Raw genomic sequence first — 25,948 nt, 5'->3', positions numbered from 1 at the left:
ATGTGCTACTGGGATTCTATTCTGTGTAAGTTTCCTATCCCGTCCTCATCAGCACAGTATCCCAGCCCCTTCCAGCAATGACCTACAGAGTGTGATACTCTCACAGACCTTGGGAGACAGGCCAGCCCTCGCTTACAGAGAGCCCCCCCAACCTGAAGCAAATACTCACCAGCAACTACACACCACACAACAGAAACACTAACCTAGGAACCAATCCCTGCAACAAACCGCATTGCTAACTTTGTCCTCATATCCATTCCAGGGAACCATCATACCACAAGGGCTTGTTCATCTGCATATCTACCAATGTAATATATGCCATTGTGTGCCAGGAATGCCCCTCTCCCATGTACATTGGCCAGACTGGACAGTCTCTGTGCAAAAGAATATGTGGACACAAATCAGATATTGACAATTGTAACATTAAAAAACCAGTAGCAGAGCACTTCAATCTCCCTAGACGCTCAATTACAGACTTAAAAGTGGCCATTCTTAACAAAAAAAACCCCTTCAAAAACAAAATTCAACGAGAAACTGCAGAACTGGAGTTAATTTGCAAACTTGACACCATCAAATTAGGCCTGAATAAAGACTGGGAGTGGCTGGGTAACTACAAAAAGTAAGTATCAGAGGAGTAGTCTGATTCTGTTCATTTTCCCTCTGTTGATATTCACCCCTTCTCGTCAACTGTTGGGAATGGGCCACATCCACCCTGATTGAATTGGCCTCCTTAACAGTGACCCGCCACTTGGTAAGGCAACTCCCATCTTTTCATGTGCTGTTTATTTATCCCTGCCTACTCTATTTTTCACTCCATGCATCTGATGAAGTGGGTTATAGCCCATGAAAGCTTATGCCCAAATACATTTGTTAGTCTCTAAGGTGCCATAAGGATTCCTCATTGTTTTTAATATATGTAAAGTGAAAGATTTTTCCCAGCTTCATCCCAAAGGATGGGTCCAAGCGTCCCTTCCCAGTGGGGCACCACCTCACTGCCCTTAGCAGCCTTTGCAGACCTAAGGAGAGAAGTGAAGACTACACTTCCCAGCATGCCACGGGGTGAAATCCCGAGGGGCGGGCACTATAGCTGGAGCCGGTGGGCGGGGTAGGAGGAAAGGAGCCGGAAACAGCAGGGTACGGTGGCCCGGAGGCAGGGCGGTGGTGGTGGTGGCGGCATGGAGTCCGTCGTATTCGTCTTTTCGCTCATTGATTGCTGCGCTCTGATCTTCCTCTCCGTGTATTTCGTATCCTCTGGGCGAAGGGGCCGGGGAGGGGCGGGGTGGGGCAGCACCGGCTCGGTGCAGGGCTGTGGGGCGGTAACTCTAGAAGTGGGGGCTTGGTGAGGGATAAGGGATGTTACCCCGGGAGGGAGCCCATACAGTGAGGCGGGCTGGGGTATCTCGGGGGAAAGGAGGAGGCTGAGGAGGGGGCGTTGGGACACTCCCATGGGTGGCATGATACTCATCTCCTGCCAGTTACCATCCCCTAGGTACCTCCTAATTATGCTGGGACATGTTTAAGCCTAAAGGCCTGATTTCATTGAAATGTTGTTTTAAAAGTCAGGAAAGCAATATCTCTGGATGTTGGGTTTTGTCAAACCCTGTTTTTGCAAAATGTCATTTGGGGCCTAAATTGTTTCTCCAACATAGTTATTCTGTTAATTGAATGAATAATGTGATGGAAAGTCACCCTTGTAAATTTCTCTGTATTTTTGGGAATGTTTTGCTAGTAATTTACACAGGAGCTCTTAAAACTCACATTTGTTTCTCACTGATGTCTTCTATTTTAACTGGAGGATGAAGAAAAATTAATTAAGGATTTAAAAACACAATCTGTACAATAAACATGGATGTTCCTTTGTCATAACCAGATTTGGATTCTGTTCCAATTTCATCATGATACAGCACATCTGGCATAACTGTCTAATGATAATTCATTAAGGTGCATAAGATTCTGAGTGTTACTGTGACTAAATCACCTACCTGGGTGTTGAACTGAATGCTGTACTTCACAGGATTATCTCCCTAGATACATGAGCATTTAAAATGCTTGTGAGTTTTTGTCAGCCATTTGTTTCTTCCGAAACTACTTTGGTAAAAAGGAAGTTGGAGAATATTGATAGGACTCAAAAAGGCAGGAGAGGAATAGGCCGTTATGTGAAAACATTTCTATAACACAGAAGAATGTGCAAAAACATGGTTCAGTAATGAAAGCTTGCAGTGTCCAGTCCTCTAAATGCAGAATTTCAGTATGCTGCTTACACTCATAGTTCACATAAGGAAAAACCCATTGTGCTGCTTCCATATAGTTCATGTTATACTGATCTGTTTGGTCTTGATATGGGATTTTGGAGAGGGGGAAAGGAGAGGTGCGCTAAATTTAAATCTCAAAAACTTCGAGAAACCTTTGTAATCCACCGTTTTCTGGATTCTATGGATGTCTTATTCTGTTGGAAATGTATTCTTGGTCTCAGTATGCCACTAGTACCTGGTTGAACTACTTTTGTAATTCTCTTTACACAAGGTTTCTCTAATCGCTCTTGTTTATTGTTTTATGCCATTATTAGGATGCAAAGGACACTGAGTCTTTATCAAAATCTCTTTTCTTGTTTCATCATGACACAAAAAAGATGGCCTAAAGGGTTTTGTTTCTAAGCTAAATCAAAACCGGAAAGGCTTTAAAAACATCAGGAATATCAAGTGTATTTACCCTCACTCTTCATTTGGGGAAGAGTGAGGGTAAATCTTTTTTCAAAGAGAATTTTTCTGACTAAAAATCCCTGCTCTTTTCTAGAATCAGTTTCTTGTGATAGCCGCCCATTTGTTCTCCAGCCGAACATAGAGAAACCCGATATTGCTAATAATATGTTTTTTAACAAAGCAGAACTAATGTTTTTAAACCTTTCAGGTGACTTTATGTGTAATAAAGAACAAAAAAGTGCACATTTTTCTTCCTTCACAGATTACCTTTAAATAATAGTTCTGATATTAAAAGCACCTCTTGTTTTTCTTGTGGAGTAATGTCATGATTATACTCTGGTGATGGACACTTTTGAAGTGTATCTGGACACTAGTTATAAAATAAACATTAGTTTGCATTTCTCTAGCACTTTTCATTGGGCATCTCAAAGCACTCACAAAAGTCAACAAATTATAACTAACAATATACCTGTCTGATGGTAGTATTCTCAGTGAGTTAAGAAAACTGTATTTATGTTTTCAGTTATAAGCATCTAAACCTAGTAAGAGGCTAATTCTACTGAGGTCAGAGGATCATTTGTATAAATAAAGATTGTAGGACAAGGCCTAGGAACAGAAACTGCATTGAGAAATAAGCAAGCTCTAGAGTTCCCTAATCTGTGTTCAGTGTGTTGAAGCACTTGGCCAACAGTCATTGGTTAAAAAGCATTGTGAGATTACTTGTGTGCTGATCCCACTGTGTTCCACGTCTTTTCCTCACACACCTGATGTAGTAAAGAGAATAAAATAGGACAGTAAATGTAATTTACTTCAAATGTAACTGACAGTTTTGTTCTAACAGAAAAGAGTGTCCCAATTAAAGCCTTAACTCCTCTGTCCTATAGTAAAGGTGTGCCTAATTCCTGTGAGAGTTAAAATATAGCTTTGAATTACTGTCTGACAAAAAATGTTCCTTATCTTGGACTTCAGATAATAACCCTATCCGATTTGGAATGTGACTATATTAATGCAAGATCTTGCTGTTCAAAACTAAATAAAGTAAGAAATCTTATGTTCCATTTAATTTGATAAAATTCAGTAGATCCCGTGTTCTAGCATTGGAAACAATAGGGAGTGCTGTGAATCTCAAAATGGGGGTGGGTGTTACTTTTTCTTTTCCCATAGCTTTCCTTCACCCCAACTCCTAGAATGAACCTTTCTCGTATGTCCAACAGTCTGAACTGTGGGGCATTTCCCCTCTCCCTGGTGCTTTGAGGCAGACCAATAAATTGGCTGTATACCTGCATCTTAGAATCTCTAGATTCTCTGCCTCTGTCCCTGGGTATGAGGCAGACCAGGGAGGTTGCTGGTTATGACATGGTTTTGTGATCTTCCTAACATTTTTTAGTTACTTTATTAGAAATCTGGCTATAATTCCTGGCCTTTTTTGACCAGAGCAGTTATCAGGCCTTGTCTACATGAGAAATTGTACCATTTTAACTAATTCTGCTTAGAAACTGACATAGTTAAATTGGTATGTTCCTCTTGTGTGGACACACTTATTTTGGTTTGAGTGGCATAAGATTAGGCTTGGCAGAATTGAGGGGCTTTTGAAATTCAACAGATAATATTGATGTTTATTATTAGTCTTTATCAGTTTTTATCACTTTAAAATTTTCAGTTTCACAGTGAGGCTCCAGCATACTTTCTACACAGCCATGGGGCTGATGACAGCAGGGGGCACCCTGCACAGATGTGTGGCCCAGAAAGCCAGATACCTCTGGATGCTAGGGCAGGGGAAGCTGCGTTTGCTGTGCGGAGCAGAGACCCCTGGGAAGGACCAAAATGAGGTGGATGAGTACTTGACAGTAGGGGGGGGCCACACTGCAGCTGAATGGCTCCTGCCTAGGGATGGCCCCACTCTCTCCTGGTTGGTGACAACAGGACTGGAGGAGGCCTCTGCCTGGTCAAGACCCCAGGATACCAAATCCCTGTGGTTGCTAGGTGTGGCAAAGGTTGCATGTACTGATTGCCATCGATGGATCCCCCTCGCTCCCCTTTCTGTTTGTTAGATGAAATCAATATTTACAGATCACAAAAGATTTAAATTGAATCTTCCTGATGAAGATTCCCAACTTGAGATAAATCAGTATAAGGCACTCTCACACAAAAAGTGTGTCCACTGAAGAGGGTTGCTTCAACTTAACTAAATCAAGTTCTAAGCCATTGGTACCATTTTTCCATGTAGCCCAGGCCTGAGATAGCTCTTGCAGCACTCTGATCTACACTTGCTGGGGTGTGTCACTTTTCTGGCTTTGGTTGGTTTTACATTGTTGATGGATTTGCTGCCTATTTTCTGAGCCTTTTGTATTGTCGTTCTGAAAAAATCTTGATTTGCGGAGAGACTGTATCAAATTGAATAAACACCAAGGAGTGGCTAATTGCACTGTAGCCAGGGAGGCATGAAGGGGGAAGAAAAAAAAGGACTGATTTGTCAGTTTTCTGAGTTTTGAGATGGCTCCCATCTCTGGAGACACGCTACATTTTGTTCACATTGTGTACATTTTACTTGTTCAGATGTCCATTTTCCAAAGTGATAACTAGTGATTGATATTTAATATGTGTCACTGATTTGTGCATGCGTGTAGGTTTGTTTGTTTTATTTTTATTGGACTCTGAGTAGAGAATCTGGGATAACTTAAAAAAGTTATTTCATAGTAAACATTTTAAAATATCAAATGCTGGGGGAATAAAATCAAACAAAGTTACTGATTTAGATAAACCTATTTAAGATCAGTTGAATCTGTCTTTTCCTTTTTTTTTTTTTTTTTTGTATAATTGAAGTACAATCAAACCTCGCAATAATGCGCCCCGCCATAACACGAAATCGCATATAACGTGATCATAAGTTGACTCTCCTTTAAGGCCTAATACCAGTGGTCCCCAATGCCATGTGCCCCCACCTAGTGCCCAGCAGGGGAGAGAAGCTGCGACCCTGTGCCTGCTGGGGACAGAGAACTCCAGGGCTGCGGGCGCCGGTGCTCTCTGTCTCTGGCAGACGCGGGGCCGTGGCTTCTCTCTGGCCAACGCCCACAGCCTTGGAGTTCTCTGTCCCCGGCAGGCACAGGGCTGCGGCTTCTCTTCCCTGCTGGGCACTACGCTCTGGGCGGCGCACATCAATGGACCGCGTTGGGGACCACTGACTTAAACTGACCGGCTTGAAACCCCGCTATACCGCAACCCCGCATTTATCGCAATGGAATTTTTTAGACTCCAAACATTGCGTTATAGCAGGGTTTCACTGTACTTGATCGATCGATCTTTCTTTCAAATGGGTGAAGGTTTCACTTCTGGTGAATTGACTTGTATGGATAAATAAGCAAATCCACAAATGCAGGAATCATTTTTCTGAGTAAATACTTCTAATGAAACTGGTAGAATGAAAAACCTGACTATTAAACTTTCTGTGGCACTTTTCCTTTGTGACTCATGTCCTGTCCAGATTTAATTACATTCTACCTACCTAATCCCACACTCCCTGCAGTTGAGCTATAATTTAATATTCTTCATTTTCTGCCTTAAATTGTTGTGTAGTGTAGCTGTGTGCAAACAGCTATTGTTTCACCACAGAATTTGATGCATTTCAGTGGAGCTGAAGTGATTCATATAGTTGAGTGCTATATAGGTTCTTTCTGGCTTATCACCATGGTATCTGGATAAAAGGCAGTATATACATAGATCTCTAATACAGTGGGGAAATGTTTCCAGAACTCTTTCTTTAGACAAAAAGGGTAGATTTTGATTTAAACTATTTTGATTTAAATAATATTTTAATCATGATTTAAATCTGCCTGCAGGAAATCTTGATTTTAAATAATTGATTTTAATTATGTTTTGCATTTGTAAGTTTTAGTTCCTTCCCTAAAGAAAGGTTTATTGTAATTGATTATGAAACATTCAAACATGTTGATTTCCAACTAAATATAGCCTTTACCCTAAATTGGAACTTTTTTGCTAACCAGGAGGCCACACTGTTGTCTATATACATATATTTAAAAAATTATACACCTTAACATATGTATACTATCAGATTCTCAATTTTTACTGTTCATAATAGAAATGGGGAATGATGCATTTCTTATTTACTAGATTTTTTTATTTGTGATTTATATTAAGTTCTACACAGATGGAAATTGGAATTAAACTAAAAAATGCTGAAAGTAATAGTTATCTTAAATGTGCTGGAAACGTAAGAAAAACATTTATCAGAACACGTTTTGCATCTTAAACTAACTGATTTACTTACCAAAGGAAATATCTGTAGTTTGTCATAATAAAAAACCCATTTCATTCTAAAAAATCTGATTTAAATAAAATTTTTAATGTTTTTATCCACTCTGTGTACACATGTAGTTTTTGACATAATTACACTAAGGGTTGGTTCCTTTAGGGGCCGCACTCTATGTAAATATTTAAACTTCTATATTATTTCCTGTTTTGCAGTGGGTGGTCCCAGAATTGATTGGCCATACTATTGTCACAGTATTAATGCTTATTTCATTGCACTGGTTCATCTTCCTCCTCAATTTTCCGGTAGCAACCTGGAACATATATAGGTAAGTGCACAGGATTTTATTTTCTTGTTCTTTTGAAATTTCACTACTTTCAAAATTGAGTGTGAAGATAAACTGTATGTTGTGCTGGTACATCGTGACTGGATATTTCATTTATATCTCTAAGTTATTAATTCACTGCAGGTGCTTTTGAAACTGTTAAATCTGACCTTTTTAAAATTTCCCATGTAGCCTAAAAGGTTAGAAAATTGGCCTCTCCAGTGCTTTTAGCTGAAATTGCAACAAAGTTTGAGAACTTGAGATTCTTCAGTCTACTTGTTGTAAAATTTATAATGACAAAGTACCTTGCTGTTGTGAGTCATCATCAAGTTTTCAAGGATTTAATGGCTTGAACCTTTGAAAATAGTAGCATGTTAATGGGGTGAAATACTGAAAGCTCTGGTGCCAAGATGTTTCCTCTCATTGCTCTGGTCATGTATCCCATGCCCATGTGCTTGTTAGATTCTTCTATTTTAGGCTTCACACCTCACTTTAAAATCTCACCAAGAGACGATGTAAAGACAGTTCTTGTACTGCTGTAACTATGTGGGTACAGTGATACAACCTCTATTGTGGATGTTGTTGTATTGGTATAAAATTTACAGGAATAAGCAACACTGATATTGGCACCTTTTAGGGTATATCAGTGTCCATGCAAGGAGGTTGTATTTCTTTAACTATTAATTTCTAAACCAATATTGTTTGTAACAATTCAAAGATTGTGTATTGAGGCCCTATATCAGGGGTGGGCAAACTTTTTGACCCGAGGGCCACATCTGGGTGGGGAAATCACATGCAGAGTCATGAATGTAGGGCTGGGGCAGGGGGTTAGGGTGTGGGAGGGAGTGTGGGGTGTAAGGGGGGGTGCGGTATGCAGGAAGGGTTCAGGGCAAGTGGTTGAGGCAGAGGAAGGGTGCAGGGGGGGCTCAGGGCAGGGGGTTGGGGCCAGGAGGGGTTTGGAGTGCGGGCTCTGGCCCAGAGCTGCTTACCTGGAGCGGCCCCAGGGTGGCAGCAGTGCGCACTGGGGCCAGGGCAGGCTTTCTTGTCTGCCTGCCTAGCCCTGCGCTGCTCCCAGAAGCGGCCAGCACCACCTCCCTGTAGCCCCTGGGGAAGGGGAGGACAGAGGGCTCCAAGTGCTGCCCTCATCTGTGGGTACTTCCCCGATGCTCCTGCAGTTCACCGTTCACAGCCAATGGGAGCTGCAGGCGGCGGTGCCTGCAGGAGAGGGCAGCACACAGAGCCCTCTGTACCCCCTCCCCTAGGAGTTTCAGGGATGTGGTGCCAGCCACTTCTGGGAGCAGTGTGAGGCCTGCGATACCACAGGAGTGGCAATCCTGAGGGCTGGATCTGGCCTGCAAGCCATACTTTGCCCACCCCTGCCCTAGATGCTACCTTGACTATGACTCTTCCCCCTTCTCTCTGCCTCTGTCCAAACTTCCTGTTTGTTGCTTCCTTCATTTTAAATCACACCTATAGCATAAAGCCCTGTCTCCATTTTGTGTGGCCTGTGCTGGTATTGCTGCATTTTTGAACTGGGAACGCCTTAGGACAGGGACCCGTTTGTCTCACACTTGTTCTGTTGCTGTACAGAAAAAGTATATGCTAATGTCACCATATTAATGATGTACATGAGCAAGATATATAGCTTTCTTCCATCTCGCATTTGTGGATGCAATGATTAGGTGATATGCAATATCTTGAAATTTATGAGAACAGTTGCTTTGTACTGAATTAGAAAATGACTCTTAAAATGGGGAGCAGTGTCTTTGTTTTCCTTTCTTTGGCTGTTTCAGTAAGATTTGCTTGAATACTGAGACTAAAATTATTTTTTTGTTTTTTAAAACTTTCAGGTTCATTATGGTGCCAAGTGGGAACTTGGGGGTGTTTGATCCCACAGAGATCCATAATCGGGGGCAATTGAAATCACACATGAAGGAAGCCATGATTAAGCTAGGCTTTCACCTGCTATGTTTCTTCATGTACCTTTACAGGTTAGTTTTAAATCTTGTGCAGCATAGGAACAAAGGAACTGTCATACTAGCATTTCATATCCTCTTTATTCTGCCAGTGTAACTGCATATCTGTCCTTCTTCTGCAGCCTATTTAAGCTCATTGCTCAAGTAATACCTTGTGGCAGTCAGTTCCAGGTTAAACATGCACTCTCAAAATATTGCCTTTAATTTTGAATATTTCCTTGTTCAGAAATTATGAGTGGGCCTGACTAACTTCTAAACTAGGATGACGGTTTAGTTTGGGGAAAATCAGCATTTCATGCGCCAGCTAACTGTGATGTCACATTCTAGATTATACAGGGAAGAAGAGATTCAAGATTCCCTACTTCTAATGTAGGGGGTGGGAAAGCTGCACTCTTTTGAAAACAAATGCACACAAACTGTAGGTGACTTAATCCATCATAAGTGAGCAGTAAAGGGTACAAACAATTAATTTGATTTGTAGTTCAAATGTAAAGGAAAGTAAATAATGGCAGAATGGGGCCAAGAGGATGGTGTTTCACTTTTTAAAAATCTGACTTAATTTTAGTCATACCCAGTCTGTCTACTCCAGGCCTATCACTTCAGCTTGGCTGCAGCTGCACTGGGTAGTTTCATATCTGTCTAGTAAAAGTTTCTCTCTTGTATCTGGTTATAATGAAACCTCTTTCCTCCCATTGAAACATTTCTGTTTAACCTCAAGTTTTATAGAAAACTTTTCAAAACATAAATTTGAGGCCTAAACTTTTTGAGCATCCCTTTTAGATGATGCTATCCCGTACACAGTGAGAAAAAGATTGGGAGTAACTACAGGGCATGTTTGTTTGTTTTTTTGTTTAAGCCTTGTTCCATGTACATATGTTTAATGTATATTTTGCCCAGTTTTCCAAGATATGTAAGGGTTAAGTATCTTAGTGTAAAATCTGTTGCAATCAGGGTGCTAAGTGGATTTAGCAGACAGAATAAAAAGTGATGGTTAACAGCTATCCGATAAGGGAGCTACTACTAGACATGTCTCATGCAAACCTTCTCATAGGGTTGGCCAAGCTACAACTCAGTGAGTTCTGTGACATGGCCACCTGCTCACTTCAAGATGGATCATTGCATGCTAAAATTTACAATCTCTGCAAATCTTGCTTTCATAATAAAGGTGAAGGTGGTTGTGATCTCTTTTCTGCTTAAAACTGTAGGTGCTCTGAGATTTGTATATGCTTCAGTAATATATCAGTCTCCTCTTTTGTCTTGTCACAGTATGATCTTGGCTTTGATAAATGACTGAAGTTGAAAAGGAACTGGTTAGTTGCCAAATTTTGAACCATCTGAATCACTCCAGTGAACAGTTGTGGAGCCAGAGAGACTTTCGAACATACCTGGACCGGTCTCGTCATGCAGTATATTTTTTCCTCTTTCAGATATTTTTGCTGTATTTTTAACATAAAATATTTTAAAAACCATGACACTGAGTTTTTGTAGCAATTGATTAAGTGTGGTATGAAAAAAACAAAAACCTTCTATTAGCTCTTAGATTTAATTTTTATATGGAACTGATCTTGTAGAAAAGATAACAGGAAAAGACAGCCTGGTTTAGCAGGTCTCTGCTTAGGTCTACCGCAGTGAAGGGTCAAGATGCAAATTAAGTGCAGGTTTAATACATCTGCTCATTCGTAAAGGCCTTTTGTAAGTGCCTCTGGCTGTCCGGTTGTTTTAAGATCTATTTTGGAGTCCTGTAGTGGAGTGCACACTCAACAGGCTGGAGCTCCAGAGAAGCTTGTACCCACATGGATCTTTTATCTGCTCGGAGCTATTCCGTGAAACAGCATTATGATGAAAGTAGCCTTAAAAAAAACAACAACAAAAAAGCCACCTAACACTACTTCCATTATCTCATTTTCTGCATGGGGTAAGGCCCCAATAGCAAAAGTGATCCTGGTCTATGCTCTAGTGTAAACTTATCTGTATCAACATAAGAGAAACATGAGTTACGATTCTTTCCCCTTACGCTCTTGCTACACAATACATTGATCTACAGATGGAGACTCACTCAGGAGTAATCAACACATTGCAAAGGTTGGAGACTGGCAGAAGCTACAGTAAAGCTAAATGACCTCTCAATCTATTTATCCAAGAGATGTGAATCAAAAATAAATAGAAAGGATAGTGCTCTATATCAGCAACTTGTCAGTTACCCCTCTGATGGCCAGCTGTAACTTTCTCTTTGACTGCTCTCCCATGCCACATTCACATTAAATAGCTGAGCCTAAAATCATTTTTAGGGATTCATATTTGCAGGTCCATGTATTACTCTTTTTTTGATACAGACCACTTTTCTAGATCAGTCTGTGTTTTTAAAATACTAAATCTCAGCAAGACTCAGACAGGAAGGGCTGAGAGATGCTATCCAAAAGAGCAATTATATCCCTTTGATTTGAAATGCAAAACTGTAGTTGAAATTAAATGGATGCTAAAATAATTGCAGATTCTTATTCTTTGAGGCCAGTACTGAAGACCTTTAGATAGTTGGAGAAATTAAGCTTAGTATCTTGCCTTTAACTTTCTTGCTGGGATAGCCTTGGCCTTAGATTTGAGGCCATTAAATGGGCCATGTTTGGACACCAGTTGTTCCAAAATCAAAACCAATTATGCTTAAACAAAACAGTTTGTATTGCTACCATGTTTACTTAAGTGCCAACAATATGCTCAGCTCAGCATCTCTATTTTGGATCTTGTGCAACTGGCCTTAAAGACCTTAAACTGTCAATAGATCCTGCATGGAGGATGTGCTAGGAAATCCAGAAAACCCAGAAAACAGGGGAGAGTAAGTTTTTTGTTTTAAATATGAGTCCTAGTGGTAATCCTGGAAGAAATGGATAGTAGGGCACCAGTAAAAATACTGTCTCTACTGTTGCCTAGCTTACCACCTGTTCTGCAGGATCATGTACTTTGTACATTCACTGGGAGATACTACAATTGAATATTAAGAATGCTGCCATGATCTACAGTAGCAGTAGAGAAACTAAGCAGGAGGCCCAGTGTACTCTTATGCATTGTCAGATCCAGTCTGCAATGCCATCTGCTGTCATGCAAATGTGCACCTAACTAAGGACAGGGTGGGTTGTCAATACCTGTAGAAAAATAGAATGCAGAAAGCTTAACACTGCTACCAGTTCCTGAATTAGTACAAATAGTTCTAACCTCTCCCAGCACTTGTGCCTTGCAATTATCTGCCTGAAAAGCCATGGCTTCTAACTGGCAGACAAAAGGCCAGCTAACAGCCTTCTCTGTAACTTTACAACTTCTTACCCACTGTTCATCAGTACAGTCATTGCTACTCACTAACTTTAGAAGTCTCATGCAACAGCAGCACTGGTGACCTCTGCTGTTTCACATTAAAGATTCCAGCAGTAGTGTTGTTCACAGCAGAAAGACTAAAATAAGTTGTTCAGTGGAATTGAGGTGGGGGGCGAGAAGCCATCTCTCTGTAAAATGGCATAAAAGCCACCTCCTGTCCACTGTAGCTTTTTGTTAAGGAGGCAGAGTCAAATTTTCTATTTGTTTTATTATAGTTGCAAAGGATTACAAGCATAGATGATACAGTGGGGCACTGTGCTGGGGAGTGTATTATGACATCTCCTTGCTCCTAGGAATGGGCTGGAGATGGAAGGCTCCCTCCAGGGCTAGACCAGCGAGTGTACATACTAACATTCATACTTCAGCACTCTAGGTAACTAAATCAGGAGCCGAACAGTAGTTTGGGAGCAGAAACAATGCAAAGGACATCGTTTAAGGTATGCTCTTCCCTACCCCCAAGAGCTAAGCTGAAAAGAACAAGTGTTTTGAATTTTATCTGCAAGTCAACTGAAACCCTGCTTCAAAAGATTGGATAAGTGGAAGAAGAGGAGTATACAAAGTGAACATGTAGTGTTAATACCAGTATCATCTAATGCTTTTTGTCCACAGGTCTTAAGAGTGCTTTACTAAGCTGTATAAGTACTATCCCCACTTTACAGATGGGAAATGAGAGGTGCAGAGAGCTTAAGTGACACAGTTAATTACAACTCAGGTTTCTAACTACAGGCTCCCTCTGCCTCCTGGATACACTTGACTTGGGGGGTCAAGTGCTCACTGTGGGTTGCATTCAGGACAGAACTATCACCTCTTCTCTATGAAAGTCCTCTTTCAGTCCACTGGTTTCAGGGAACCAAGCAGTATCCATTCACACAAGTTTGCCTTGCAACTTTTGGTGTTGCATGTTAAGATAACTTAAGTACCCAGGCACTAACAAGTGTAACATTTGAAATTCATAGCCTATTGCTGTGCTAAATGGATGCTCCCTACTGTATTGTCCTACATTTCTTACCATATTTCCCTGAAACACTGACATGTGGGAGACTTCAGAAGTTCACCTCTTCCCCAGTCCCTTTAAGTGCCATCATATCCAAGGTGTTTTCTCCATATGAATGTCAACAGTTCAAAGCCATTATGTTGGAACTCTTAAAATAACTGCAAGATAGTGGCAGGTTCAAGTGGTCGTAGAAAATGTTGACAGCTAGTCTACAGCAGCACTCTGACCACTGCTAGTACTGGACAGATTTGCTTGAAGTTGCCAGTAGGCAAATAAAGAGCTGTACTTGAGGGCTACAGGGGAAAGTGTGGTGCTTAGAAAGGAAAGTTTGCTGTAGCTGGACATGTGCCTTAATTTATAGTTTTTAAACATTAATGTATACAAGGGGCATTTAACTGATAGAAAAGGAAGTCATATCCCCCCCAGCAAGGCAAGCAGGGGCTATGTCTACACTACAGCTGGGAGACGCATGTTCATGTGGCTTGAGCTAATGTACTACAAATAGTAGCACAGACACTGGGCTCAAGCTGTAGACTGGAAGTACTTACAGTAGATCATATTCAGGACTCTAGTAACTTTAATATGGCATCCTCTCAGTGAAGTCCTCATGGCATATTCTGCTATTTTCAGGGAATCAAGCGTTCTCCATTACTGTGGATTTGAGAGCCTGAGGTGCAATATCCATGCTATTTTTAGTGCAGTAGGTTGATCTCTGCTAGCATGAGTGTGCAACTAGGAGTGAGCCTCCGGGGGGGGAGGGAGGAGACAGAATAGAAACATACCCTCTATTTCAGCACCATGCTGATTCAGTCCTAGAAATGCCATCTTGAAAAAAAAAGACATACTAATGAGTAGTTTTCCAGATAGCTGCTGCACTTCACCCTCTTAGCACAGAATCACTGCTCATAGCAGTGACTGTTGCTCCATACATCCAAATCAGGCTGAAGTAAGTAAATGGTGACAGAGCAACCATGAACATTTCTTCGTATTTACAGACTGCTTAAAGTTTAGGGTTTTTGCACTTGCTCTTTGGCAATACAGGATTTCAGACCTTGCTATAAAACTAAGGGCTTGTTTAATGCCATGACATTCAGTAGGCTTAGGGTGATCAAGAGGGGAAAGCGCAGAAAGAAAGGGGAAGTCTTGTCTTCTGTCACCTGATAGCTACTAAGTTATTTAATGGTATTTCATAACAAATAACACTAGTCTCAATGTATAATTACACTGCAGAGGCTAAGAAAATTTCAGATAGTGCTACCACATTGAGATAGTAAGAAAAACAATGAGAAGTTATAAATACGTACATAGCAGACCATTTGAATTGTTTCTATTGACTTTTAGGTGGTGATGGCCAGAATTCACTTTGTGAAAAGTAGGCATGGCAGACCCAATTCAGCCTAAGCCTTGATGCTGGTACTGTTAAACTAAGATTCCCTTCCTGATTTCTGCAGATATATACTGTTGTTGGTAACATCTACCACTGCATGGAAAAACCACTCAAAAGCCATCTGTTATTCTACAACCACCCCCTATCCCACAGCAGTACCTTAGTATAACTTTCACTCCAGCCTCTCCAATGATAAGGAGCTATAGGGGAGCTGGCCAAACAAGCACTTGAAGGAACTATGCTTCATAGTCATTCTATGAATTTGCTAATTACAGTATCAAACTACTCACATATGAACATAGCTCTAGTCACTTTGTTTTCTGAGAGTAAAATTGATCACTCTCTCTCTATTTATTTAATATATTGGCTCAACGGTTTAAACTGTCACACGTGGATGTAATACTAACCAAGATGAAGGCTTTCACAACAGCAGCAGTATCTCAGACTTTCAGAATCTGAACAATATGGATCATCTTATAGGGTCCTACCCCCCCATAGCATAGGTCACTTCCCCTCTTATTCATGAGCTTATAACATACCTGTGGCAGCTGCAGGAAGGGCTAACAATACAATTTATTAGATGGACATGAGTGCCAATACCCTACAGAACCATAGCACATCCTGAGGATGTAAGGAAATTATCAGAAGACACTGAGCACAAATAGCCTGAGAGGATTGCATAGTAGAGTCTTCATACTTCCAGCTGGCAATTAAGTTAGGTAGAATGAAATCCAGACTTACTATACAAGTCAGTAGACTGACTCAGATTTTAGAATCTGACTATCACTAGAATTTCCCAGTTGGGAGAAAGATGTATTCTAGATGATCAATATGAGGGAGTGTACTACTCTGTGAACAAAAGTGTTTTAGTGTCACTTTACAGAAAGCCCTTAAAAACTTGCTAAAAGTATACGTCAGCCTTGGGATTTAACTTTTTCATGCTACTTCACAAAGCTTGCATCTCCAGCCCAAAACATAAAGGCCAGCTAGCTTGCTTGCTTGCTCTCCAGAAAACTCCAGTTTGCTAAGGCCTCCGTCAGAAGCTTTCCTGTCATTTAAAAAACACACCACTGATTTTCAGCATGATTGCTATAGGCATATAAAATATTTGGCAAAACTCCTGTCCAATCCATGGAGGCAGAGGTGTTTGCTAGGGAGAATAAGGCTATGGTATTTTTTTTTTTCCCCTCTAAGCAAGCTCATCAGAAGGATTAAAGCCTAATCTCACTAAGGGCCCCTAATTACACTACTCTTACACCCAGTGACTAGTACTCTACTCCAAAACTAGTTCTATGCTATGGTAACACACAGAGGGAATAAGGCTACCACGATTTGCTCCTAAAATAAGTACCATACAATAGTGGTAGCATCTAATCAACAATAGCTACCAACAGATGTCTTTTCAAACTGGTACAGTTTTATACTAATCGTTGTGGTAGTGCCTAGGAGCTATTGCACTAGGCACGGTGCAGACACACATGCACACAAAAAGGGTCCCAGCACTCTAAAAAGTTTACAATAAAGTATATAACAAGAGGCAACAGGTAAACACAACCAGGAAGAACACAAGGAAACATTGTGACAATATTAGTCAGTCTGATAACCAGTGAATTCAGGACAGAAGCTGCCTCTGTTGTCAAGATTGTTGTAGGTGTTATGGAAAAGAAGAGTTAAGAAAGAACTGAAAGGACAAGGATGTGGCTCTGCAGAGGATTACAAAGCCTTTCCTCCAAATTTGTAAGGAGCCCCATAGCAGAAAGCACGGAAGGTGCTTATTTGAAAATTTAACTTTTAGATGGTGGAGACTGGCATCAACATCATGGCATCAGGTAAGAGAACAAATAGCAGGGGAAGTGAACACATGCGGTTTATGTTTGATGCAATAAAAGGGGAAGCTAGTAGTAGGAATCTCCTTTAAGTCAACACTGTAGTTTCAATGTTAGCCTCAAGCAGGGCCTGGCTTAAGGTGGTTGGGAAATAAACTACTTTTGGACAGGTAATACCGCTGCACAGCATTACCTGGGGGTCCAATGGAGCAGCACCCTACTGTACTAGGTGCTGTATAAAAATAAGACAATCCTTACCCTATAGCATCTACTATCTAGATTGCTCTCTAATATGAATGAGAAGGATTAGTCAGTCAGTGTTTGTATTGTGTTCTGAAAGCGCACACATTTCATAGAATGTAAATGAGCACAGACTAAGATGCTAGAAAGTAAAGTGCTGTAAGTGTCAAGTATTACAAAAAACAGTAGTGTAGGTTAAACCTGAACAAGCAAAGGCTAGGAGTCAAAATGGATATTTTGAGCCAAGTTAGAAAGGTGCAGCTTCATTTAAGTTAAAGATTCAAATACATATTTGGGAAAATAGTCACTAAAAATGCTCAAATATTGAAAGTTCTTTTTTTAACTGTCAAATCTGAGGTGAAATAGCCAATTGACAGCCATGTAACTGAAGGTTAGGAGGCTAAGAACTATTCGGTCCAGTTATTCATTCTGTTTATTGAACTGAAGAAAGGGAATACAAACATTTCTGTTAAGTGCTGTGCACTGACATGGAAAAAGTGTACTTTTCTTTTAAAAAACCCTAATAAAAACAAATCAGAAGTTATGTAGTTCCAATTAAACAATTTCCTTTTTAAAGATATGTTTAAAATACTACACATTTATAAAATAAAAAAAAGTTAACAAAGGGTGTTCTGTAAATAATTAGTAAAACAAGTGAAAATAAATATGAGACCCAACATTCTTATATTTTAATGTAATAATATAGCAAAGAAATTTAAACTACTTAATATAATCCAAGAGGACAGTAACAAAAATCCAGAAAGTTTAAGAACGCAATCCTTTGAAACATTTAATATCAGTCCATAGCAAATAGTCATTACATACCAAAAGCTCTAAGTGTTAACTAGTTCCACCACAACTCCATATAAATCTTGACAATTTAGAAATCTTGAGATCAACAGTAAAGTTCTTTTCTTGATCTCTACAGCTTGGTTTGTAAGTACATACATGCTTCGATGATCCATTTTACCCCATACATTTTCAAGGAGCCAATAACTTTTTTCCCATCTGTGCCTAAAAACGTTAAGATTCAAATCTAGCACATTACCCTAATAATGAAAAATGTTTAAGTGAAAGATGGGGCACACTGAATTTCAAATTTATAAAAATATACTGATATGAACTGATGCCTGTAGTCAGAGGACACTTCACATACACACAATGTGACTTAAAGTATGCAACAGAACATGACCAGTACCTAGAACACTTGGTTCCATGTCTATGTAATACATACATACATACATACATACACACACACACACTCTCTCTCTCATATATACCAAATAGGAAAACGTTCACACTTAGCTGTTTTACTGAACCCAGGTAATCTGGCTTAGCAGACAGGAAATGGGTTTATAGTTTGTGTTTCAGCAACAAGAGGCAGCTACTGCAGCAATTCAACACTGCATAATTCAATGAAGTCCACCCTGTTTTAAAAAGAAAAGTGTACAAGAGTTAATGAAGTTTTGCTAATTGTCTTTAAAATTAGCAGTTCTTCCTAAATCAAGTATGGTAGCTGAAAATGGACACAAACTAATGTGTATTTTTTTAAAGCCATATATAGGATTGAGGCTCCTCTTTTTAGCAATTGTTTCAAATAAATTAAATTGAGACAACTTACTGTTTTAGGGATATGAACAAGAGTCTACTGAAAGTCTGTCTTTTCTCCTCTCTGGTCGTCCCTCACATTATCAGCCAACAAATCTGGCTGTAAACTAGACTTGTATGTTGATTTCTCCCACCTTTATGTATATAGTCTACTCAACATGGACTGACTGTGTCAGCTCTACTTTCCAGGAAGCAATATCCTAATAAAGAAACCTTCAAACTTTTGTTTGGATTGGGAGCATTATTTATTGGTGCAGCGAGATGCCACTAGACACAAATACTGCCAATAGTGAATTGATCGCATTAAATGTTACCTGCTTGAAACCAGGATGACAAGTTATTGGCAAGAGTTAGCTAGTATTCCAGCTTGCATCTTTGCACAAGTTTTAAAATTATTAGGGTTACTTCTTTTACACTTGAAGAACTTGTACTAAAAAAAAAGTGAGGAAATTGGACATAGTTACGTTTTTCAGAAGAAAGATTTGTAACAGCAGCTTATTTCCCCCTTTGTGTTCCATCTCCTCTCTCAAAAAACTACTTACCTGAACAGTGCAGGCACATTCAGATAAATGGTTAAGCATAATTCAGGAAAGATTTACATTGCTGATAATCAGTAGCTATTGTGAATATTTTAATCAACAGCTACAAAAAAAATGCAAAAAACCCAAGATTACAGTATGTTCACTCAGAAGTTTAGCATCAGTTACTAGAAATAACTGATAGTTGGGGATAAATATGACTTTTATTTGCTTCAATTCTTAGATCCCAGCCTAAGAACATTTTTAAGCACATGGAAATTAACACATTGCAGATGAGTCTACTGAATCTGCTTTTTCCACAGCCAAAGTCTTATTTTTGGTCTATGGGCAAAAAGTATTGGTACTTTTCAAACCACACATTATGACTATGTGGCAGCTTGTGAAAAAGTTTAGGCTGCTCTTTTTGGTCTAGAGCCTAGAACAGTAGCCAGTCATCATTCACTGCCTATAGGCCTACAGGTAATCTTGCTGTCAGACTAAGTACCATAAAGCTTTGCTTTGCCACAGTCTCACCTTTCTATCAGTCTCTGCATAATCACACGTAAGATGCAGGCACAATATATATATAGCAAACTTGGAAAGACAGACTTCTAGAAATGAACCACACCACCTAGCTGGTGCAGAAGCCTTCCCATTTATATTGCATAGTTGAGTTACATAACTAAATTTAAGTGGCAATCTCAAAATGTGCTTCTCACTAACCCCATTCTGAAGTGTTCACCACATATACATTAGGAGTAGACTCTAAAGTCCCGAAGCTCTTGAATTGGGAGGTTGCAGGGAGGCAATACATATTTTGGCAAGAGAGAATTGAAGTTTAATATTCTTTGTCACATATCTCAATGAAAGAGAAGGTACTGACTCAAGTGTGCTCTAATGTAGCTTGCACTAGATATGGAGTCCCTGCTAATAGTTTCAGCTACAGGCACTATGCTTAAAATCCTGTGAAGTGACTAAGCACAAATCAATCTTCTGGATTTATATTAGGGGCTTGATCCCACATTCCTTACACACACCAATTCTCAGTGATGTTTGTGTGTTTGTTCACCCAAAAACAGCAACAAAATGGGCTCCACATCATCTAAAAGTATAAAGGGTTAAAAAAACCCAGACAAAAACCCCTTCAGTTACAGCATTACATGCTCTTAGTGGAGAAGAGATTTTTATTCAGGTTTAAAGGAGAGTGTAATGCTCTAACAATGCTTAAAATGCCAAATTAATAGAATATATGTGAAGCCTTGAAAGTTGTAAATAGCAGCACAGTTGCTGTTAGCAATTGTACGCTACTTTGAAGATGTAAAACACTGTACAAAATTTAGATATTTAACTTTTATTTAAACCAAAATGGTTAGCCTGCCAAGACTTGAGCTGAGTGTTCTTTGCTTCTCCTGCAACCTGTACTATCACTGACACCACAGAACCAAGACTATCATCTTCATGCTGTGACATGCCATTAATTGTAGCAGAAGAAACAATGTTGATCTCCAGAATTAGCAGGTCAAGAGAACTAAATTTTCCATTTTTTGGTTGAAAGTTTGTTTGTAATCCAAGTCTACACAGATCTTGATTTCTAATATTAAACAATATTTTATATTTGTTTAAAAAGCATTTCAGTTGAATTTTAAAGTAATTTTAGAAAGGTGAAGACAAATGAACTAAACTGAAGGTATTGACATTCAGTTCTTATTTCAGATGGAAAAATATCAAAATATAGAATGAGATCAAATTAAGGGTTGGTCTCAACAAAAATTGTGTATACATTTTTAAGTGTTTAAGATAACATGCAAGTGAGTCAAATAACCTAATGGCCACAATCTGTTAGAATCTCTCTTGTATTATGTGCCTTGGGAGCATCTATTTGGGGCCTGTGTTATTTCCTCCATTCTCATTACCCAACCATGAGTCTGTTTTTTCTTCCCATGGACAATGGCAAAAGTTAACCCTTCACCCAAACAAGGAGGACACTAGAGTACTTACTTAGTCCCTGCAGGAGACTCATCCACCCTTTTGTTCACATCTTTCATGATGGCCTGCCTTCTTCCCTGCTCCCTCTTTACTTCATGCAGCCCTGATACTACCTTCATCATCCAGTTGATAAGAAGCAAACCTAACACCATTCCATAATCAACTGCCAAGTAGTGCAGAAGCACACCGAGATACCAGGCCACCTGTTTATTTTGAGACACATACAGTACTCAAATTGTCTTTTTAATAGGAAATTAGGGAACCATTCCTAAAAGTGTCAGGCTATTCACAGCACCAGCACAGAACAAGGTCCAGCAGACACATTTAAACCTGTAAACTTCAAAATATCCCAAAACCCCAAAAATCTATGCATCTTTGTTAGTCAAATACTAAGGAAAATTCTACAATTGTATTTAAGTTAGGGGGAAATTATACAAATCGTCAATATGTATTGTAATTTGGATGATTAAAGGTACTTTTCCTAAGTTTTAAAATTACAAAGCAAAACAGCATTATCCTTGTTTCAGATCCTTCCTAAGCTTTTATCAGAACTGTTGCACAAGTTAAGAGAAACTTGTTGCACATATTTATGTAATCTAAAAACTGACCTTTGTCCTGTTTAATAAACTACTAGTCTCATGGTGCATTTTGACAGCTCTCACTTCTAAATAATTCTGTTTCTTCATTAAGATGGGAAATGAGGTTTCTTTTAAAAGAATACTTCACATAGCCTGTGTAAAACTCTTTCCAGCCACTGCTTTTGACCAAGTCTTGCATGACACTCTAAAAGAGCATCAGTTATACTGCATTTCACGACACTATTTTTAAGCTGGTTTAAATTCCAAATGTATACAAATGAAGTCACTTTAATCCTATAAATAATTTATTTTTTTAAAAAAATTGTGCTGTTAACCCCTTTACAGGGCAACGAGCTATGTGAAAAGTACAAAACTTTTTGTCAAGTGTGACACAGAGTGCTTTTGACATAGTTCACTGGTTTATCATCTGGATTTATAGATACTGCGCAACGGGCAAGGCTAGAGTCCATGAACCAAGCTGCAAAGATCTCAAGCTAAATAAGGCGGAGAGAGATTTAGAGAAACAAGAGACGGAAATACTTTCCTATCCAATGTATACTCTTCAGACTAAAGCACTCTTTCTATCAAGCCTTCTAAACTGTTAAATTAAGTTTTCCAAACAAGCATTTAAACTTCATTACACAGAAGAGCAACAAGAACAGTAGCCCGCCAGACAAAAAGGCAGGGGGAAAAAATATATATACTGAGTTCAATGGTTAGCCTGAATGTAGCACAGTTCTTCACAACCGATGGGGGGGGAGGGGTAATTTGACACGGCGTCCAACAATGTTCTGACGACGTGCTTCATCTCAACTGGTTACTATGAAGCAAGGTGGTAAATGTTTGGCCCCGACCGGGCTTCAGAAATGGTTCTTTTTTCATGACGAGCATGTCTGTCCAGCTATCAATCATGTTGTTTGCACCAAATCCCAAGCCATTTTAAAATACGACTAATTTTAAGTTAAAGAGAAGTCGTCTGCTCCAAATTCGCCATCAACTATCCATGCTACTGCATTCCTCTGAGCAAAGACAAGATGAAACGTAAAAGAAAGATTAAACTTGGATGATAAGGAATTTTTCAAGGTGTAACAACCTCCACTACAAGATATATAAAATATAAACTTACTTATATACACGTAACACACACACACACAAATTTAACATGCTTCAGAGTAATTGTGCACTATGGATTTTATCCTTGTCACTGAAGGGAAGCTACTCTTTTCCATTCTATTAATGTATGTAACCAATAATCTTTTCACTTTAACAAAAAAAGTAGCTCTCTCTGACTTCCAAATATCCTCTCCCCCCTTTCAGGACATTAATGCACAGTATTTGAAGAGGTTTTTTTTGTTACTCAACACACACTACTTAAAAACTTAGTGACACACTGAAAATAAGCAATGGAGTGGACACTGATCTAGAACTGACATTTTTTCCTAGTGGAATCTCTTACTTACTCTGACAATTTTTAGATACAGATCTATACTGGGAAAGGGTCACTACGGAGACAGCCCTGTTGCACTTCAGAAATTCAGAGAATATTAAGTGAAAACAATTACAAAAACCATCTGCTTGTTTTAAAAAGATTCCTGAAGTATCAGAACACTAATCTAACTATGCCACTTAGGTTATACACAGAATACTATATAAAAGAAATCCACATTGTTTTTACTTTAAGTTTACCCCTCTGCCCCACTTTTCCTGTTGTTCATGTTATACAAGCATTTGTTTTCTTTTGGGAGGCAAATCTTAAATTTTAGATTAGCGTTCAGTGGTGGAAATTGGAAGGGAAAGGAATGAGGAGAACAGGAGCAGGAAAGTATTTTGGGTTTAACAGAATATATAGTATTTTACATCTAAGGATAGGGCTGATTTAGTTTAAGCCATTACCACCAGACAGCTGTTCAGTTTGTTAGCAATAGAAGGCTCGGAACTGAATAGCCATGAAAACTGAAATATCTTCATTGTAATACAGGGAATTTCCTCAATAGAGTTGAGGCAGCAGTAGGGGAAAAAAACTTGCAGTTCTACTGCCTGTGCTGTACCAGTTCCTTGGGTAAATGTCTAGTCACCAGGGCTATTAGTACCTTTCAGGGGCATTAAATTCACTTAAGGCTAAATACCCTCATTCTATTTCCAGAGTTAGGTTAGTATTTGTAATTTATTGCATAACAGTTAGTATTTATACAATGTTTTATATATTCAAAGTATTAGAGAAAAAAATGTTATTTTACATGCAGTGAACACAGGCAATGTTAAGGCCATCTTGAGGTATCTAGGGACATTATAATCCACTCTAGCTCCATGTTGGGGGTTTAAATGGTTCCTGGATTCCTCCAACAGCATCACTTTCCAGCTGTATATGTTTGGGGGAATAAGTAGACAGATCATTTTGCAGTTTGACAATTGAGGCCTTTTTCAGGAAATGCAATTTTGTTTGAGGCTTAAGAGTTGTTTACTATATTATTTATATTCTTATTGAATGTTTTAATTATTGTCAAGAAATCCAAAGCAACTGGATGGATTATTTCAATTACATAAGCTTTCCAATATACATGGAAGTTGTTTTACCTTCAATATCCTGGTTGTCTATGAAAGGTGCTGGTCCCCATATTCTAACAGTGCCATCATCAGAGGCGCTGGCCATCATGGATGGAATCTGCGGGTTCCAGCTCACACAGTTAACTGTACGCGTGTGCCCCGTCAGCTCCGCGATTGGCAGTTCGCTACGTTTGTGCCAAATATACACTTTGTGATCTAAATAAAACATCGATTTGAAGCAGCAGCATGAGAAATATTTAATTAAAATGTCTTAAGTACGTAACTCTAATTTTTCATATAAAATTACACTCTTCCAGATACCTAAAAACACAGTATTGCAAATAAATAAATAAATAAAATTAAGTTTTGCAAATTCTAAAATTGAACCCCCCTAACGTGCAGCAACACTAGCAAGGTTTTGGTTTCACTCTAAAGAAGGGATCTGATCTCAAGAGAGTGTGGGCAAAACTCACAGACATGTCTCATTAAGACTTACAACTCTAGCGAGCTCATTATCTGAGGAAAAGCATTTGAGATGGCACTGAATCTTATAATTGTCAGCCAGCGCATGGCCAGAAAAAGAAGTCAACCTCCTCCTGGGTTAAGGATATGCTGTTGCAAGTTGATTCAAGGAAAATACTGGTGATCACTGAACAACGTCTTGATACAATATTTAGAGGACAATACATATGTATTACACAGACCCTGTGTTAAGATCCAATATTTAGGAGTAATAACTAAGGCCGCATTTAGAATAGTTAAAGTGCAAGTCTTGGTATTGAGACCTCCAAAAATTCTAACCAACTTTGTCAATGACCTACTGGGGTCATGCACTTTAATAGTTGTGCTGTGCCTGTTTCCCCACATGTAAAGTAGAAACAATTACAGACCAACCTCACAGGGTAAGGATTAATTAAATGGTTGTATGGCATTTTGAAGTTATAAAGACCTACATACTACATAGATTTCAAATAGGATTCTAAAGAACCTCCTTTTGTGAACAGTAGCAACTCCTGTTTATCATGCAATATTTAAAAAATAGTAATTAGTCAAATAATCCATTGCAAATCTCTCAAATAAAAAACCACACTGCTTCATAATGAACTGCATTTTATTTAAGACTAACTAGTTAAAATAATATTCTCTCCTAATGTAGATTAATAGCTTCTGACAAACCTGTAGACTGACTTGTTACTAAAGGCTGCATCAGGTTCTCTCAAATGAAGCTACATAGACTGAACTACAAACTATCCACTCACATCCATGTACACTTCTAGACTAGCTTTTCAGAATTAAAGCTTTGAGGAACAGACTAAGACAACACTTTACACAATCCAATGCGATTCTGAAGGTTATAAAAACAAAACACAAACCACACCCCCCCCCACACACACACCCACACCCACACCTCTTACAAAACAGGCTCAACTCTCTGACCTACCTGCTAGAATAGGACCTGGGAATCATTTGGTAAATAAATTGCTTTCTGCTTAATCAGCTCATTTGAATAAAACCCCACCACATCATGGTATTTGCATGAAATACACCTTTTGTGTTTACATTTTTCAATCTCCTGATTTCAGATGAGAGAGATAAGTATCCATTCTGGTGTCAAATAAAATAAAACCAGTGCTGTG

At 39.1% G+C, this 25,948-nt stretch overlaps 2 protein-coding genes across 4 annotated transcripts in view; one reads left to right on the top strand and one right to left on the bottom strand.

Moving 5' to 3' along the window:
• Positions 1–1,124: 1,124 nt before the first annotated feature.
• CNIH4 (cornichon family AMPA receptor auxiliary protein 4) lies at positions 1,125–10,739 on the top strand. The gene is made up of 5 exons (XM_030557429.1): positions 1,125–1,244; positions 3,669–3,737; positions 7,182–7,294; positions 9,142–9,282; positions 10,534–10,739. The coding sequence occupies exons 1-5, from the start codon at positions 1,176–1,178 to the stop codon at positions 10,559–10,561; spliced, it is 420 nt and encodes a 139-aa protein (XP_030413289.1). The 5' UTR covers positions 1,125–1,175; the 3' UTR covers positions 10,562–10,739.
• Positions 10,740–17,492: 6,753 nt separating this feature from the next.
• WDR26 (WD repeat domain 26) overlaps positions 17,493–25,948 on the bottom strand; it is a 46,291-nt gene continuing 37,835 nt past the window's right edge. For 2 of the 3 annotated variants that reach the window (XM_030557423.1, XM_030557424.1), the window contains 2 exons: positions 24,342–24,527; positions 17,493–22,786 (listed from right to left, as the gene is read on the bottom strand). In XM_030557423.1, coding sequence (XP_030413283.1) covers positions 22,761–22,786; positions 24,342–24,527 — 212 coding nt within the window. In that variant the 3' untranslated portion in view covers positions 17,493–22,760. Of the gene's footprint in view, positions 22,787–24,341; positions 24,528–25,948 lie in introns of those variants that run through there. The other variant, XR_003999702.1, reaches the window with a different exon arrangement.

This window comes from Gopherus evgoodei, chromosome 3 (assembly GCF_007399415.2).
Source record: "Gopherus evgoodei ecotype Sinaloan lineage chromosome 3, rGopEvg1_v1.p, whole genome shotgun sequence".
Classification (NCBI taxonomy): domain Eukaryota; kingdom Metazoa; phylum Chordata; order Testudines; family Testudinidae; genus Gopherus; species Gopherus evgoodei.
Note: the sequence above shows the minus strand (reverse complement) of the source record. Positions and strands in the feature narration are given on the sequence as shown.

Excerpts from the sequence above, each read along its gene's own strand:
- CNIH4 (XM_030557429.1), top strand. The coding sequence starts at position 1,176 with ATGGAGTCCGTCGTATTCGTCTTTTCGCTCATTGATTGCTGCGCTCTG. Across the intron at positions 7,295-9,141 it reads GCAACCTGGAACATATATAG|GTTCATTATGGTGCCAAGTG; the intron begins GTAAGTGCACAG and ends TAAAACTTTCAG. Across the intron at positions 9,283-10,533 it reads TTCTTCATGTACCTTTACAG|TATGATCTTGGCTTTGATAA; the intron begins GTTAGTTTTAAA and ends GTCTTGTCACAG.